This window comes from Mauremys reevesii, linkage group 13, assembly GCF_016161935.1.
Source record: "Mauremys reevesii isolate NIE-2019 linkage group 13, ASM1616193v1, whole genome shotgun sequence".
Taxonomy (NCBI): Eukaryota; Metazoa; Chordata; order Testudines; family Geoemydidae; genus Mauremys; species Mauremys reevesii.
Genome location: NC_052635.1, coordinates 41926197 through 41942849, shown reverse-complemented (window position 1 = coordinate 41942849; position 16653 = coordinate 41926197). Strand labels below are relative to the sequence as shown.

Below are 16653 nucleotides of genomic sequence, written 5' to 3'. Positions count from 1 at the left end.
ACCTCCATCCTTTTGAGAAGCCTGGCAGGGACACAGTATTTCAGAAAGCCCCAATAACCCATAACCATAAAACCAAAAGACACATGTGCAAGGTCTGAGCAAAGTGCTGCTCTGAGCACATTCCTCAAGTAAAATAAATCTTTATATGCTGCAATCCATCTAGCGGCATAAAACTAACTACAATGCTCAGAGATACATGTTCCTGCCCTGCATTAGCTTTGAAAACATGAATAATTTTTGAAATCCATTAATTTTTGTAATTATGCCCCTCAGCCTCTCATTAACTTAATTCTTGACAGCCAAACTATGCATATTGATTTGGCAGCATTAGTTATGCTGTGGACCTGATATTGGAAATGTTCTCCTATAAGAAGGCCATGAGAGACTATACCAGGAACTGGTGATGACAGAATTTCATTACTGTGAGATTTTCCACATAGGGACCCAATCCTGCTCATCTCGACTGAAGTTAATGAGACTATTTGAATGAGTAAAGAGAAGAAGATTTAGTCCTTTGGGGCCAATCCAACTCCTGTTGGAGTCTATGGCAGTCTTTTGTTAACTTGAATGGGAGTTGTTTTAAGACGTGCACATATCTACAAGACCAAATCGTCTGCAAGTTAAATAAAAACATTTTTTCAGTTAAAATTTATATTCAAGACAGGAAGGTCCTTTTAAAAAAAAATCCACTGAAATTGCACCTGCAGTTTTTTGTTTGTAAGCTTGACCTATGCATATCAGGCATTGTGGCAGAGTCTGTGTCGGTCGCTGTGAAACTCTTGTTTTGCGTAGCTGATTGGAACCAGACTCAGAATAAGTGGAGCTCTTTCTTGGAAGTACTTTTAGCACTGAGTGATCAAAGAACATCGCACCTTATAGGCTGGCTGCCTAATCCATGTGTCCTGCCCTATTTTGCATGTGCAAATCTAAATTTTAGCATGCACAAAATGGGCAGGAAAAAAATCTGACTCCACAGTTTTGTAGGCCAGGTTCAGGGGCCTTTGAAAATTCTCCCCTAATGATCCTTCATACTGACGGATCAGTAATGGAGCAGTAAAATAATACAGAAGCTGTCCCACTGAAGGAGGAGGACTTCTAGCGGTTTGACAGCTCTTGTTTATTTAGGTTGGCTAAATTACAGCTCTGACACCATCAATAAGGAAATTCTAATATAATGGTTGGAATCATGAATTGGTTTCCCAAAAGGAACTCGTTCACATCTTACCCAGTTGGTTTCTACTAGATAAGGAGGATCTGGATCTGAAATTCCATAAACTGTAAGAGTGTTTAGCTCTGTGCTTAGGGTCTCGTTCACTTTTATTCCATTACAAATAGCCAGGACTGTCTCCCTTATTTCGTGCTGTGAAAATCCAGATTCCAATAACAGACTTGCAATTTTTTGCTTGCTGATCCTCAAGCACTCATATATATAGGATCATACTTACAGTGTGCAACACTGTTGTCAGCTTGCACGTCCAGGAAACGCATATCAAACACCCTTATTCTATTACTGCACGTCAGCCTCTTGTCCAATTCGGCACTAAAGGGACATTTTCAGATAGTCTCTAGACCCAAAATATAGGTGTTGTAAGACGCAAAGATTTTAAAAATCCTGACAATCGATAGACATTTCTCTCTTAAAACAACAAAAAAAAATTAAACCCTACACAAAGGTTTCTCTGGAGTATATTTGTAATTCAAACATTCCAGTGCTATATTCAAGAGTGGAAACCAGGAAATAAAGCTGACTAGAAGCAGAGTGAAGCTAGCTCAAATGTTTTCCTTATTGTCTGAGCTGAATGAAATGCAGAAAGTAAAGAAGTGCAAACAGTGAAAGGCAAATTAGATTCTTAAGCTTTTTTTCAATACTCTAAAATGTCATTAGTTACCTGGCTACAGAATGTTGGGGATGTTTTATTTAACCTCTTTAATAAGAAAATCCTTAAAAACATTAAGCTTGAAGAAATTACTGCCACACATAGGGAAATTTTCAATAACACAGGATTTTCACAAAAACCCATTCCCTTATCCTTTTCTTTTAACACGTGCCTTTTTTCATCATGCTGATCACCAATTCCTCCATAAAGAGGAGCTTTCTCATTTAAATTGGGTCTGATTCAGTCACTAATGCCAGCAAATAATAATAATGCAGCCTCATTCACTGGTTCACTGCAGGTGCAGTTCATCCTGTGCAGAGGGCTGGCTTGCGATCTATGCAACGTCTAAATCCCACCTAAGTGTTGAGGATTTCAGCGGGATGTGAGTGATACCTAGGCCTTGTGCAGGAGCGCTGCTTTGGTGAATTTCACCCTGTATGGTTCTGCGTGTGCAGCTGCACATTTGGCTGGGATGGTTTGCATATGTGGGCACATACAGTATATTATTAGCAAAAATTTAGGGGCGAGATTTTCAGCAGTGACTAGTGATTTTGAGTCCCTTGCTTTTGGGGTGCCCAATTTCTGACACCTCAAAGGGGCTTCGTAGTCAAGAGGGCGAGTGCTTAGCACTTTTAGAAAATCAGCCCCCTTGAAGGTGTCTATTGGGTACCCAGATGTCAAGGCACCCAGCCTCACTAGTCACCCTTGACAATCTCATCTTGGTGTCTAGTTTTGAAAAATGTAGCCAGGTCCAAGTTTTCAGAAGGGCTCCTCCCCTTTAAACCTTTAAATCTGTGGCTCCAGTTCTGTGTGCACAAATCAAGTGCACCTCCCTAAAGACACAATTCTTGTCTCCCTGGGCTGCTTCCAGGCACAAGGCCTGTATTTTTCAGACACAGATGCATTATGTTTACTAATCTACATGTGCAAATGTAGAGGCTGGTTTTGAAATTTTGGTTCATGAATTCAAAATGTTGGTCTTATTATGAGGCTTTTTAGCCAAACCAAGAACTGTAATGCGCAACGTTACCTGAGCAATGAGAACAACTCACCCCTCACCAGATTTCCCAGTGCCCTTTTGAGTGGAGATGCAAGCCTTTGCCCTGCTCCTTAGCCCACATCCCCAGCATCTCCAGCTTTTCTAGCAGCTCAACTAGCATTTTAGTCTTCAGCTCCTACCTGTCATTAGGATGTCTCAGCTGCTGGGTGGGCAGAAGACGGATCAGTCAGGCAGACTCCTTCCAGCCCTGCAAGAGGTTCTCTGTCTCCCGCCATTTCCTGCTCCATGTCCATGTCACCCCACAGAGCTGTGGTGAGAAGATACGGGGGTTGGAAGCAGAGAATCCCTGTGCTGCCAGAAGGGCAGCTCCATTTTCCCACACAGTGGTGCACCTGGGAGGGAAGATGAGGCAGCCCCTGCTATGAAAAGGAGGCTGGCATTGAGTGAGGATGGGAGCAGAGGTAGCTTGTCGACATGCTGAAGGTGAACAAAGAGAATTGGTGGACTGAAAGGGGGTGGATCTGCTGGAGAGGAGGAAGGATGGAGCAGGGCTGGAAGTGAGATAGATTATGATGCTATTGATGGATTGGGGGGGTAATTGATGGTAGCATGGATTTGGGTAGATTTAGGAAGGGGGTTATTTAGGGAGTTACTCTGATGTGGTCCTTGACCTGGGGGGTCATCATATCAGGCTTCTTGAGGCAACCTACACTGGCCTGGCCCACACACCCTTGGGCATCCCTGCTTTCTCCTCTCCCTCAAAGCCTTTCTTACTTCCCCACCCTGCCCTGATTGTGTCCTGCTCTTTACCAAGTGGGCCACTGCCTATGCTGAACACTGAATATCTATGCGGAGTGCTGATTTTTTGCTACTTATTCAGAAGACAAATTTTACAAGATCACACCAAGAAAGTTACCGGTCTGTTGTTAATAATCCATATTGCAGTTCCTGTGCCATATGGTTAAGTAAAGGTTTTGATTCATTCACTCACAAATCCTCATGTAAATGCCACATACATTTTTCATGAAGGGAGCACACAACCCTCCCCGGTGGAGAGTTATATGATTAAATCAATCAGCTCAGCCTTTTTTAAACACTTAATGTTTCAGTGAAAGCTTGAATCATTTTCCAAGGCATACTGCTGTTGGCACTGTGGTCCACTCAGTAACATTTTCCCCTGAGGCTGGCATGTCATTATGCTTCTAACTGGAAACTAGCAGTGACAGAAGAGCATAAAAAATACCTGCATTGATGAATGCATCTCAGTTAGGGTTCTGGGGGAAATGTCCATTCTGCTCCAGTAGGTGTCAAGAGGGAACACAGCTCCCAAGTGAAACTGACTGTGGTCAAACAAGATCATTGGAACATCACTTCAGGTCATGTGATTAATGCACCCGTGAAAGCTGAAAGCTGCCAATCCGTCATGGCTGGCTCAAAGGTTTGGGACATAAGAGTAAGTGCCAGGGAGATGGATTAGTGGGCAGAGTGCAAAAGAGGCATTCAAAAAATGGCACTTTACATCTATGCTATTGTGCTCTTGTACATATAAACCAGCCAGCCCTAGTGTTTATCATAGAGACTCTGCGGCACTTAAGAGTCAAATGCGCCTGAGGTCAGAACTGGAGGATACTGCTCAACAACAGACTATGTTGTTTTTGCCATAACAGTATCTTGTACTTAAGTAATATTGTACTGATACGTTAAATTGAAACAATGGGGGCTGCTGGAAGTCCCTCGGCTCGCTTCCCACAGCCCCCATTGGCCTGGAGCAGCGAACCGCGGCCAGTGGGAGCCGAGATCGGCCAGACCTTTGAACAGGGCAGGTAAACAAACCGGCCCGGCCCGCCAGGGGCTTTTCCTACACAAGCGACAACCCCAGTTTGCGAAACACTGCAATAGAACTACCCAAAAATAATTCCTAGACATCTTGTAAATAAATAAATAAACAGCCAACCTTGATTTTAAAATTTCCAGTGATGGAGAAAACATGTCAAACAAAATTATCAAAACCCCTTGTACCCAGCTGGAGGCTATAAAACCGTTTGAGCAGAGGCTGCATTTGTTTCTGTCACCTGCCCTCAGTGCTAAAAGTGTTCTGACAAAAGTGTGTGTATCGTGTGGTGGGAGGCGGGCTATCATAGACTGGGAGCAGCAGCTTTGGTGACATGGAGTTTAAAGTTCACGCCTCAACAACCCAGCTTGATTTTTTTTATTTGTTTTTATTTATTTATTGATATATTTTTGTCCAGGTCTCCAACTCCTTAAAATCTCCCTAGACCTTCCTGTACAGTCCTGAGCACATCAAGGGACCTAGCTAATAAATAAATAAATAAATGACATACAAAAAATACTGATGCTTTCAAAGCACAGCAGGCATGTTAATGAATTAGCCCTTCAACTCCCTGCTGGGGGTGCAGATTAGGATTCCTGTTCCATGTGGGGGAAGCTCAGATACAGGGAAGGTAGGTGACTTGCATAAGGACCCACAGCCAGTCCTGGGCACAGCAGGTCCTATGGCCAAACTGTGCACAACCCATCCCTCTGACTCCGCATGGAGATGATGCCCCTTGTGTGTCTGGCCCCAGGGGGCAGGAGCCTTCTATGCTCCCCCCAGGGGGGTGTCCGCTTGTACCTCCACCCCTAGGGGGTGGGACCCCTTGGACCCCCGCCCTGGGGGGGTGTCTCTTTGTCCCCCAGACCTGGGGAGTGTCTCCTTGTGCCCCCGCCCCTAGGGCCGCTGTCCCTTGTTCCTCCCCCATTGTGCGCCTTTGTGTTGCCGGCTTTAGGACCCAGTACAGCCCCCAGGCCCGGTGGGGCGGGCTCGACAATGGGCGGCGGGGGGCAGGCCGAGCCAATCAGCGCGCGCATCGGCCCGTTCCTCATTTGCATGCCGGCGCGCAGCGGCCAATGGGGCGGCGGCTGGCTGGCTGAGGCGGCCGCGCAGCCCGCGGCGGAGGAAGAGGATGGCGGCGGCCGCGGCGTGCGGGTCCCCCGCCAACCGGCCGTCCCGCGAGCAGCCCCCGCCGCGGAAGCGGGGCGACTCCCGGCGCAGGCAGGCCGCCCTCTACTTCCTCAACAACATCTCCCTGGACGGGCGCCCCCCCGGCCTGGCCCCGCACAAGCCGCCGCCCCCCTCGGCCCCGGGGGAGGAGGAGGAGGCGGCCGAGCCGGCCGGAGCCCTCAGCCGGCTCCTTCCCGCCCCGCTGCCTCCTAGCGGGGCCCCCCCGGCCCATGCCGCGGGGGCCAAGGGCGAGGCGGAGCCGGCCCGGCTGGCCGCCCTCCTGCCCCAGCTCGGGCCCCCGCCCCCCACGCCGCCCGCCCTGCCCGGGCCCCCCAAGCCGGGCGCGGGCCCCCCGGGGCTGCTCAGCCCCACGCAGCTCGTCCCAGGAGGAGGCGGCGGCGGCGGCGGATTCACGCTGGAGGTGCAGCGGCAAAGGTGAGCGCGCGGGGGGGGTCCCGGACGCCTGGGTCCCGCCCCTCTCCCAGGGTGGGGGTGGCCGTGTCCCCTCCGCGCTCGCCTGCCCTGGGCAGAGCGTCGGAGCAGGCAGGCAGCCCCCCCCCGGGTCTCTGCTCTGGGCTGAGACCGAGCAGGGGACACTTCATTCCCCCGAAGGAGAATGTGGGGTGAGCCCCCAGCCCCCGCTCCCCCCCCGGCCAGGGCATGGGCCTGGGAGAGTCCAGCCCCGAAGGGGGGCTTAGCTGCGACCCTTTTCCCCGGACCCTCCCCACCCCGTGAACTAATCTCCAGCCTAAGAGCAAGCGGGGGAGTGTCAGTGCTATGGAAAGCCTGGGGTGAGGGGGCTGAGATCCAGCCTGGGGTGAGGGGGCTGAGAGCCGGCCTGGGAAAGTTGGGAGCACCTCCCGGGGGTGTGCGGGGGGAGAGATGTTACCAAGGCTATAGCGACTTCCTAGGCTGGTATTAGCCCCTGGATTGCATCCACCTGTCTTTTGTTGAGATTCGTTAGGAGAAAGCCCTTCGCTGGGTGGCCTGGCTTTATAAAAGCGAGAGGAAGTGTGTTGGGGGGTTTTGGTTCGGTTCAGTACTACTAATCCCTTTGTACTCCTGCAAGTTTATTTTTTATGCGACTGGGAGCGTGTTTCCCTTTCTGTCTCTCTTCATCAGAGCCAGTCAGTGAACTTTAGGGGGTTCCTCATCAGCCTGAGATCTAGGTCATTTTGACATCTGTCTTCTTTAAGGCTGGGCACAAACCAGCTGGTCTGTGTTTCTGTTTCTCTCCTCTTAGCTCACTTGATATGTTGATACTAGCAGGCATGCTCCTTGCAGAAAAACTTTTCTTCCTTTGAGCCTTACAAAAGTCTGTAAGTGGCTAATGCTTGGTAGTTTGGTAGCACACTGATAAAGATGTAATGAGTGATCAGACTCTTAAAAAGCATTTTTGTGGGGAAAAGGGCTGTTTTGCAACATATTTCTGTCAGAAAACAAGCTGTTAGAGTTTGAAGTAATACAAATCCTGTACTGTATGGTATTAGTGATCATAGGTTTTCAGCTGTTAAGAAGCATGTTGTCTTCCCCCCTCAGATCATGATGATTCAATTAATTAAACACAACTTTGTGCCAGTGAATGTGTCCTAGATAGAGCTATAATTTGCTCCCCTTAATTTCAATTCTCTGTACCTTTTTTTAATTGTCTACTTCTTGTTTACACTATTGCTTCATGAGCAATATTAATCAATGGCTTGTATGCTGTAGGTGTCCTTGGGTGAACTTCAGAGATGGGTACATTGTGTTTCAGTGAAGAAATATGACTGGACTGTGTTTAGGAGAATTCTTACTGGTCTGAAATGTGGATTATCTAATGATTATTCTACTCATCTTGCTCACACAAATAGCCATACAGTGTTAACTGCCCCACTGAGTCTAGGGGCGGAAACAATAGCACAAAGAGATATGAGCCCCTTAGTCATGGTCAGTGGTTTGCTAACTTCAGAAGTTGATTGCAGTGCTTAAATAGGAATGTTGTTACTCAAGTTGTAATGCCAGGCAGCTTCTCTGATGCATCTGTCCAATGTACTTGTTCAGTGCAGCTGAAAGTAATGGATATGTCCTATGATCCATAGGACACTGTTACCAGGACACATGAAGGCTCCAGATCAGTGAAGATAGAGTCCTTTTATGATGAGTGACCCATGTCAGTTGTCCTGTCCTTTCTTTACTCCTCCACTCCCACTTTCCTATCTGCTCCCCCTGCCGATAAAATAGTGACTGGTCCTGTCTCAGTTCCCTTAAGAAGAGGGAGAGAAGGCCCAACTGTCATGTTTAGCTTTGTACAATAAATCTGCAATGTGTAAAAAAATATTGTTATTGCATAAGATCTAAAGAAACAATGTTGCTCCACATCATCTTCCTGCACAGCAGACCTGTATACCAAGGGTATACCATATATGGTCCACAAAGTCTTTGTATGCAGGCCCAGGCTACCCTCTCTATGTTAGCAATCTGGAAACAACAGTGTTGATCAACAGTATTTTTTTTTCTTGCAGGTGCACATTAATAATAAGCAGTTCTTACTTATATCTTCCTTGAAAAATGAACAGGAGATTGTGTGTGGTTGTGTGCACTTCCTTTTGACTTTTAAAATCATAATTAAATCTCTTGAGGGAAGTTTCCATCTGGATCTCTGCTTGTATAAGCACTAAAGTGCCCCTACACTTTGCAGGTATAGACACCTATGTACCTGTAGGTATCTTGCATGCTACAGACACAGGAGCAAAATCGTGTGCCTGAAGTTTCGCATAGGTACACCAATGGAGGCTGAAGAAATATAACTGGATATGTAAATTAACTGTTCAGTGTGACTCTTCCCCTTCATGTGCCAAGTTAATTATAAGGAACTAACACAATATGTATTACACAAACAACCATGTGACTTTATAGTATGTAAACATTCCTTTCCTTATCACATCTCCCTCCTCTTGTTTGAGGTCATTTCTCCCTATTCAGTATCTAATTTAGATGGTAATCTTCTTAGGTCAGTGACTGGTCACATTTTTTTTTGTCTGTACGGCACCATGCACATCTACGGTGCTGTAATAAATAACTAGGTTTAGCCTTGAGTCTTGGGAAGTAGTCCGTGTGTTTGCAAAGGGTAAAAATTTCTGCTCTGTATTTTCAGTGGAATAGGTTCCTGTTATCCATATAGAGTTGTTTGGTTTTTTAATTCCATCATATGCACCAGCCACTGTATCCTCTGTATAATATGGAACAGAAAATGTTTCATAATATCTGCATGTTTTTCTATCATCCCAAATCTTCTACAAAACAATGGGGAAAATAATTGTCATTTTAGTGGGACTCTGGAATTTAAGTAGTAGATATTCAGTTTTTGCTGTATGGTGGTGCTCACTCAAATGGGTTAAACTATTTGTGTCATGTAAATAAGCTCCAAATCGATGTATTCATAACATATCCAATGCCCCTGTAATACTGTGGCACAGCTGTTGATTCAATGGCACTGACACCCATATAATTACAGGGAACATTCTAAATGTATTTGTACAGTGTTGCTAACTAGTATGTGGCTTCACTGAAGAACTTGTAATGTTTGGATGCTATTGGGAAGAGCCAAGTTAAGAACATAAGAAGGGCCATACTGGGTCAGACCAAAGGTCCATCTAGCCCAGTATCCTGTCTTCCAACAGTGGCCAATGCCAGGTGCTTAAGAGGGAATGAACAGAACAGGTAATCCTTGAGTGATCCATCTCCTGTTGCCCATTCCCAGCTTCTGGCAAACAGAAGGTACCTGACATGTTTGGTCAATATAGACCAGGGCAAATCATGATTGCCCTCCACTAGGTGGAGGATTGCATGAATATTTGACTAACATTATGCTGAACACAGTTTGCTCAGGTCCAACTTGACTGGTCAGTGACGTGATGCTCAGTTACTCACAGTTGCTATACAGTTGTCTAGTAAAAACAACCCCGTAGGGTGGAAAGTTCCAACACATACCCCTTATTAATATTTAGCCTGAGAGAATATGCTAACAGCGCTTTCTTTCTTGAGCTGCTTTATAAATCTCAATACCCAATTTTAAAATGCTGCTGGCTATACATTGTGCATTTAAAAGAGAGATTGAAGGTTGAAAGCCTTTGTCTTTTGTGCATATGGGCTGGTAGAATATCTAAAATAACAAATATACTTTTTCACCATCTTCCTTTTTCTGCCTGTCATCCCTCCTCCCTCTCTCCTTCTCCATTTTACTCCATTCTTTTGTTCTTTCAAAGAATAAGGTTAACAAAGGAGGGAGGAGGTGAATAGGGAACAGAGCAGCATTGCCAGATTTTAATGAATTTCTGCAGCTGGGCCTGAAATTGGCACAGTTTGCCATGGAATGAGATAACTGAGGGCTCTGAAAATAGCCAAGTTATGAAAGCGTGAAGAATGGGAGCAACAACTATACATGACATTGTTATTCCCTGCATTAGTGCCATACCAAAACCTCACAAGTGCAAAATAAACAGTGAAATATATCTGCTATGCATTTAGTTTAGCCTGCAAACAAATATCTGGCTGGATCAAAACCTCAGCAGTCACAATGCCATTTCACATTCTGCATGCAGTCACTTACTTTCTCAAATTAAGCTGGTTTTGGCTTAGCAATTTGGGGGAACTGTTCATAATAATGTGTGATTGCTAATAAATCAGAAATGGCTTTAAATTGATTTAGATCGTCTTTATAGGTGGGTGATATTAAAATATGATTTATAGTTAATGCTGACTTTTTTTAAATAGCTGTTATTAATTGTGTGTCATGTTGATATAGTCACTGTCAAATCAATTCAGTATGTAAAGGGAGAGAAATATCCCACCAAGCAGCTATCTGTGACTGTTGATGTCCTGCTTTGCAGCACCATCATTCGTACTTGAAGAAACATTTTATCTTTAAGCCATTTCTGCAAACATACATGTTTGATCCATATGGCTGGGGCAACATTTTGTTATCAAACATTTTTCAAAAGATATGTTATGAGGTCATTACTGAAACTCAAGCAGATCTTAAAATCACAATATAGATGCTTCGATGCCATTTAGTTTCAATTTTGTAAAACTGCAAATGGCTTTTGATAGTGCACTGAGCACTCAGTACGTTACAAGAAGCAGAAGATACTAAACAAAGAACGAAGTCCCCAGCTTTTGAAGAGCTTGCAGTCTGCAGGCGCAAGTACAATAGTGGCATGTGCTTTGTAGAGCTGAAATGAATACATTCAATTTACACTTTTTGTTCATTTGTCTAAATGTTAGCCAGGCATTAGCCCAGTCACTGTTTAGCAAGTACCATTTTCACGCACATAACTTGTACTTGCCTTCTTTGCAGCAGCAAACGAATTGCGGGTTCACAATTTGCCAAACAAAACAACAACAAACCCACTGTAACATATGTCCATAAAAGAGGGGCTGGTCTGCAGAAAAAATATGCCTTGATGTACTCTGCGCTCTGGCCAAAGAGTCCTTAGGCAAAATTTCTATTGTGACTGACCTATGAGATCATTTGACATCATCTTCTAAAGGAGACCAACAACTTTTAAAAATATCTTTTAAGAGCCCAATCAAGGGAAATCTATGTGTAGATTTAATTATACTTGCAATTGTTCTTATATTCATGCAATTGCTGTAATTTTTCAAAGCAATTAATTGCTTGTGAAAATGTCATTGACAAGTGCATTAGAATCAAGTATATGCTAGAAAAGACATAGCAGTGCCTTTTCTATCATTTTTACCCCACATGCCCTGCCTGTAACTCACTCATGCCAGCTTGCATCATCCCTGTTCTGGAGAAACCACTGCTAGAAGCGAAACCAATACAAGTGAAATCCTTGCCCTTTTCTGAGACAGTAAAAAATGAATGCTGCCAATTGAGATGTACTCATGAGCAATATTAATCTAAACACTTTATAACTTACAACAAAAAATGGGGGTGTTCTCGTCCCAACTTCTTAGCAAAAATATGCCGGCAGATTCTGTAGCAAGATCTCATATGACCAGGACTTCATTATTTTCACAGTAGTCTACCATAATTATGCTTTCTGAAATACCATAAATTATAGTTGTCCAATATATATGTAGTGATGCAGTATTCATGGGGACGTTAATAGCTTACTTGAGATGATTTTTTTTCAGTGTTCATCCCCACCCAGCAAACTAGTGAGATTTTTACTGCATTTTGTTTTAAAATGCATCCTCTAGCTTTGAAATCTATTTGGGATCTCTGTTTATTTTTTAAAACAAAATCTATGCAATTCACCTTTTAAAAGAATATCTTTTCCCCTCAAAATTGAGGTAGTGAACTAGTGTTTTCCCTCAGGTTTTGGCACTCGAGTTCAGAGAGCTCATGGTGTGCAACAGCTGTACCATTTCTGAGAGCATTGAGTGTGTGTGACGAGTCAGTGTTTAGACTGTCAGATGCTTTTTACCATAACATGTCTTAGAGCAGGAGTCTCTCTTCTCAATAACTGCAGATAAGTGGACTGTTCAGACTTACAGCTGCTTAGCTGATAGAACTGATGGCCATTCTACTGTGTCTGTATTTGAATTGCATGCCCCAGTGCTGCTGTATACTGTTGACATAGGATTAGGGAAGTTATTGTGGGCGATCATAGAACCAGTCCATGTGAAGTGTTAGTTTAATAGCACTGGGATGTGTATTTCCATTTGTTGCAAGCTATTCACTAATAGGGGGATGAGGCAGGTGTAGTGCAGGTTATTTACCACCAGTTCAGAGAGCTCCTTCAAACTACAGAGAAATTGGCTTTCTAACCTTTTTTGCAGTAAGAGCAGCAGCTAGCCAGTGACTGACTTTTTTGTAGCTCTATAAATTTCCTCTGAATAAATGATTTTATTGTTTGGTTAGCTGGAATAAAACTTCAGTATCTACCCTGTATATCTTTCCCAAATAGTTAAAGCTGTGAAATTGTAAAGGTAAGCATGCCTGGAGATGCCTGTGATCCTTCATAGAAATATTTTGGCTCTGTGGTTTATTCAGAGTTTAAAAATGCTTAGTACTCAGTCACACAAGCAAACATAATGAAATTTAGATTGTGTAACAAACATGGAGTATTTCTGATAAAGCAGGTAACTACGTACTGATTGCCCTGAGCTAAAAACATTCTGGCATTCTTCAAATGTAGAGCTCTTAAACGCCTACATAGCTAATCTTTGGCTTCTGGCTATTGTGTTTATGATTTATTGTAAACGACTATTACAGTTTTACCTTCAGAAAGCAGATGTTAAATTGAACTCTTTAATTGTTACCGTGTAAGCAAAGTAATTATATTAGAGAGACACTCATCCCCCAAATCTGTGCCCTTAAAAAATTATAGGGTGCACTCAGAAGTGGATTAAGATTTATTATGGCCCTGGGCACAAAAAAAATTTGGGCCCCCCACGCTCTGAACAGGAGTACTTGTGGCACCTTGAAGACTAACAAATTTATTTGAGCATAAGCTTTCGTGGGCTAAAACCCACTTCAAAAGATGCATGCAGTGGAAAATACAGTAGGAAGAGGTGTGTGTGTGTGTGTGTACACACACACACAGAGGGTTTGGCAACACCCATATCTTTTGTCCTCTAACTATAAGGAGAGTAATCAGGTAAGGTGGGCTATAGTCAGCAGGAGGGGGGGAAAAAAACTTTTGTAGTGATATTTGGAGGGGGGAATTAGCATGGGGGAAATAGGTTTTACTTTGTGTAATGATTAATTTGCAAATTAAATTAGGCTTGAATAAAGACTGGGAGTGGATGGGTCATTATACAAAGTAAAATCTATTTCCCCATGCTAATTTTTCCCCTACTGTTACTCTCACCTTCTTGTCAACTGTTGGAAATGGGCCATCCTGATTATCACTATAAATGTTTGGGTTTTTTTGTTCTCCTGCTAGTCTTGTACATTTCTATCCCCTTCACCCACCTCTAGAATACACAGAGCAAAGGACAGCTCTACCTCATATAACCGAGCAACAACTGGAAGTATCCAGGGGGCTCTTGGAGGTGGGGTTGCCACTGAGAATGGAATCCAGCTCCGTAGAGAAGCAGCAGGTCTTTGGCACAGCACCAGAGTGACAGTTTGACTCCCTTGCCTTCTGGTACGCCTGCCTCAGCTCCTTTATCTTCGCACCGCACTGATGTGTGTCCCATTCCTAGCCCTTATCCAACATGCCACAAGAAATCTGACTGTAGGTATCAAAGTTCCTGTGGCTGGAGCGGAGCTGGGTCTGCACAGCCTCCTCTCCCCACAAGACCAGCAGATCCAACAACTCAGGTGTGCTCCAAGTGGGAGAGCATTTGCTAGGTGGAGCCGCCGTGGCCAGCTGGGAAGATGCGATGTGCCGAGGAAACGGGAAGTGGAATTTCAAAACTTCCCAGGTCTTTAAAGTGGGAGGGGCAGATGCCTGTGTACTTGGGTGCAGGGCAATGGAGTTCAAACCGCTGACCAGAGCCTCTGGTCAGGATGGACATTGTGGGACACCTCTTGGAGGCCATTTACAGCGATGTAACCAAGCGCAATGTTTATGCTAACACTTTATTGATATAACTTTTCCGCAAAAAGCTCTATGCCTCTCTTCAAGGTGGTTTTATTTTGTCGGCCAAGTAGGGGAGTTTTCTTGGCGGAAGGAGCATTGTAGGGTGTACACCTCCACTGTTTTGTCAACAAAACTCTGTAGTGTAGACAAGGCATTATTCTGTGCCAATGCTGAATACAGAGGAGCTCTTCTCCAACAGAAACTAATGTTGGTCCTAGTGAGCTTGACTCCACTGCTCCTGCTTTTGAAGTGCTACAGTATGTGTGCGAGCCCATACACACAGATAAACATAATTCTCTTACTGCTTGGCTCAGGAGGGAGACTGTAGGTAGGGGAAACTATTCTTCCCTTCTTTCCTTTATTTCCCCCCCACTATAGTATCAAACTTGTGTTTCCCCCTTTTCTTTCTTGCTCTCTTCCCCTCCCCACAGGAGAAGCTCCATGAAACTGGCAAGGATCCTGTTTCATGCCTAAATTCTAGTAGCGCTTGGGGACTTATTGTACTAGCTGCTGTACAATCTGTTTCGCTCTGCTACTGCTGTGGGAAACTCTGTATATCAGGAGAGGTGCAAGCATGAACCTCTCCCTGACATTCCGATGAGCCCATGCTGAACTAAAGATTGTATAACCTTTTCCCCGGTAAATATTTTGTAAAGATATAACCTTGTTTAACAACATAAAGCAAACATTAACTCCTCACAGCTTTCAGAAAAAGAATAAACACAACATTTGTATAAAACAAAAGATACAGCAGTAAAAAGCAGCATGAGAAGAGTCGAAGAAATATTTAGATAACATCACCAAGGATGCTGAAGCAGCTGCTAAAAAGGGTGGTAGTAAATCAACTCAGCAGGGTTCTAACTGGCAAGTTCACACCAGCCGGAGGGCCTGTTAAGGAAAGACCCTAACAGAAAACAAGAACTGTGTGTGATGGACAGAGCACTTTTAAGAAGTGCTAACCAGCACTACAGAATGCTATTACTGATTTTTGACAAAGAAATCAAACACCCAGAACTAGACCTCTTAACATCTTGCATCACAAACAAAGAAATGGAAGATGCAATAAAAAGTTTTTAAAGCTGAAGGTGAGGACCAAGTCACTGGGGAAATGACAATGTAATACAACCATTGATAAAATCACTGCATTTTCCAAGCAGGTGTGGAACCAAGGAGAGCCTCAAGAACAATCGGAAAATGGCTGTATATTCAAAATACTAAAGCAAGGTGACCTAAGTGACTTCAGTATCTTGCCAGATATTGTACTCACTTTCAATGATAGGCAAAGGCTTCTGCAGAATCAGGAAGCAGTTGAGGCAAAGCTAAGGGAAGAGCTGGCTGGATTTGCACCCGGAAGATCATGTCTCAACCACATTTTCACCCTAAGAATAGGAGAGCATCAAGTGGTAAAACCCACTCATAAACTTCATAGTTTTTTTTTTTAAGAAAGCATTTGACAGCCTCCATTGCTGTTCACTCTGGCACATCTGTATTATGGTATGCCAGTAGAAATAATTATCATCATCAAGTCTTCATATCAAGATGCAGCATGCACAGTTAAAGTGAACACAGACTTGAGGGAATGGTTTAACATGGACACATGTCAAACAAGGATGCATTCTTACCTCTCCTGTTTGGCTTTGCCATTGACTTCATTATGAGAACAAGTGTAGATAGATCCAACATGGCCATCCAACAGAATCAAAAAAAATTTTTAGTATACTTCTGCTGATATAACTCTCTTCTGAGTGACTGTTCAACCAATATGCAAATAAAGACTGAACAGCATTGCAAGAAAGATGAGATTATTAATCAGTTACAAAAAAACAAATCCAGTGAGATCCCAGCAACTCCCAACTCATTTGAGACATTACCTTGGAAGGCAAAGGAATACAGGAGGTGAATCAATTCACATACCTTGACGGTAATATGCAAGCCAATGGAGATATCTGGAAGGAAATAATGTCATGAATTGTCAAGATGACAGCTGCATTCACCAGCTTAAACATGATTTGGTCATCAAACATCTACAGCTTAAAGAACAAACTATGAATCTTCAACGTAAATACACCCATTCTTAAAATGAGAGGGAATGGGCAGAGATTCGTTCTTAAAGTAGTAGGAACACGAGTCGAGTTTCCACTTTTTGATCTGTTCTTAACTAGCTTCTTTTCACGCCCCCAGTGACCCCTTCCCTCCTTGCTCAGGTGAGTTAATGGTCTGCAGTGACTAACCCAATCC

General features: G+C 44.0%; 1 protein-coding gene across 2 annotated transcripts in view; it reads left to right on the top strand.

Annotated features, from left to right (window-relative positions):
* The first annotated feature begins 5801 nt into the window (after positions 1–5801).
* Positions 5802–16653, top strand: part of CABLES2 (Cdk5 and Abl enzyme substrate 2) — a 36625-nt gene continuing 25773 nt past the window's right edge. Inside the window, exon 1 of one of the 2 annotated variants that reach the window (XM_039499261.1) lies at positions 5802–6313. In XM_039499261.1, the coding sequence (XP_039355195.1) occupies positions 5841–6313 (473 nt within the window). In that variant the 5' untranslated portion in view covers positions 5802–5840. The remainder of the gene's footprint in view (positions 6314–16653) is intronic. The other variant, XM_039499262.1, reaches the window with a different exon arrangement.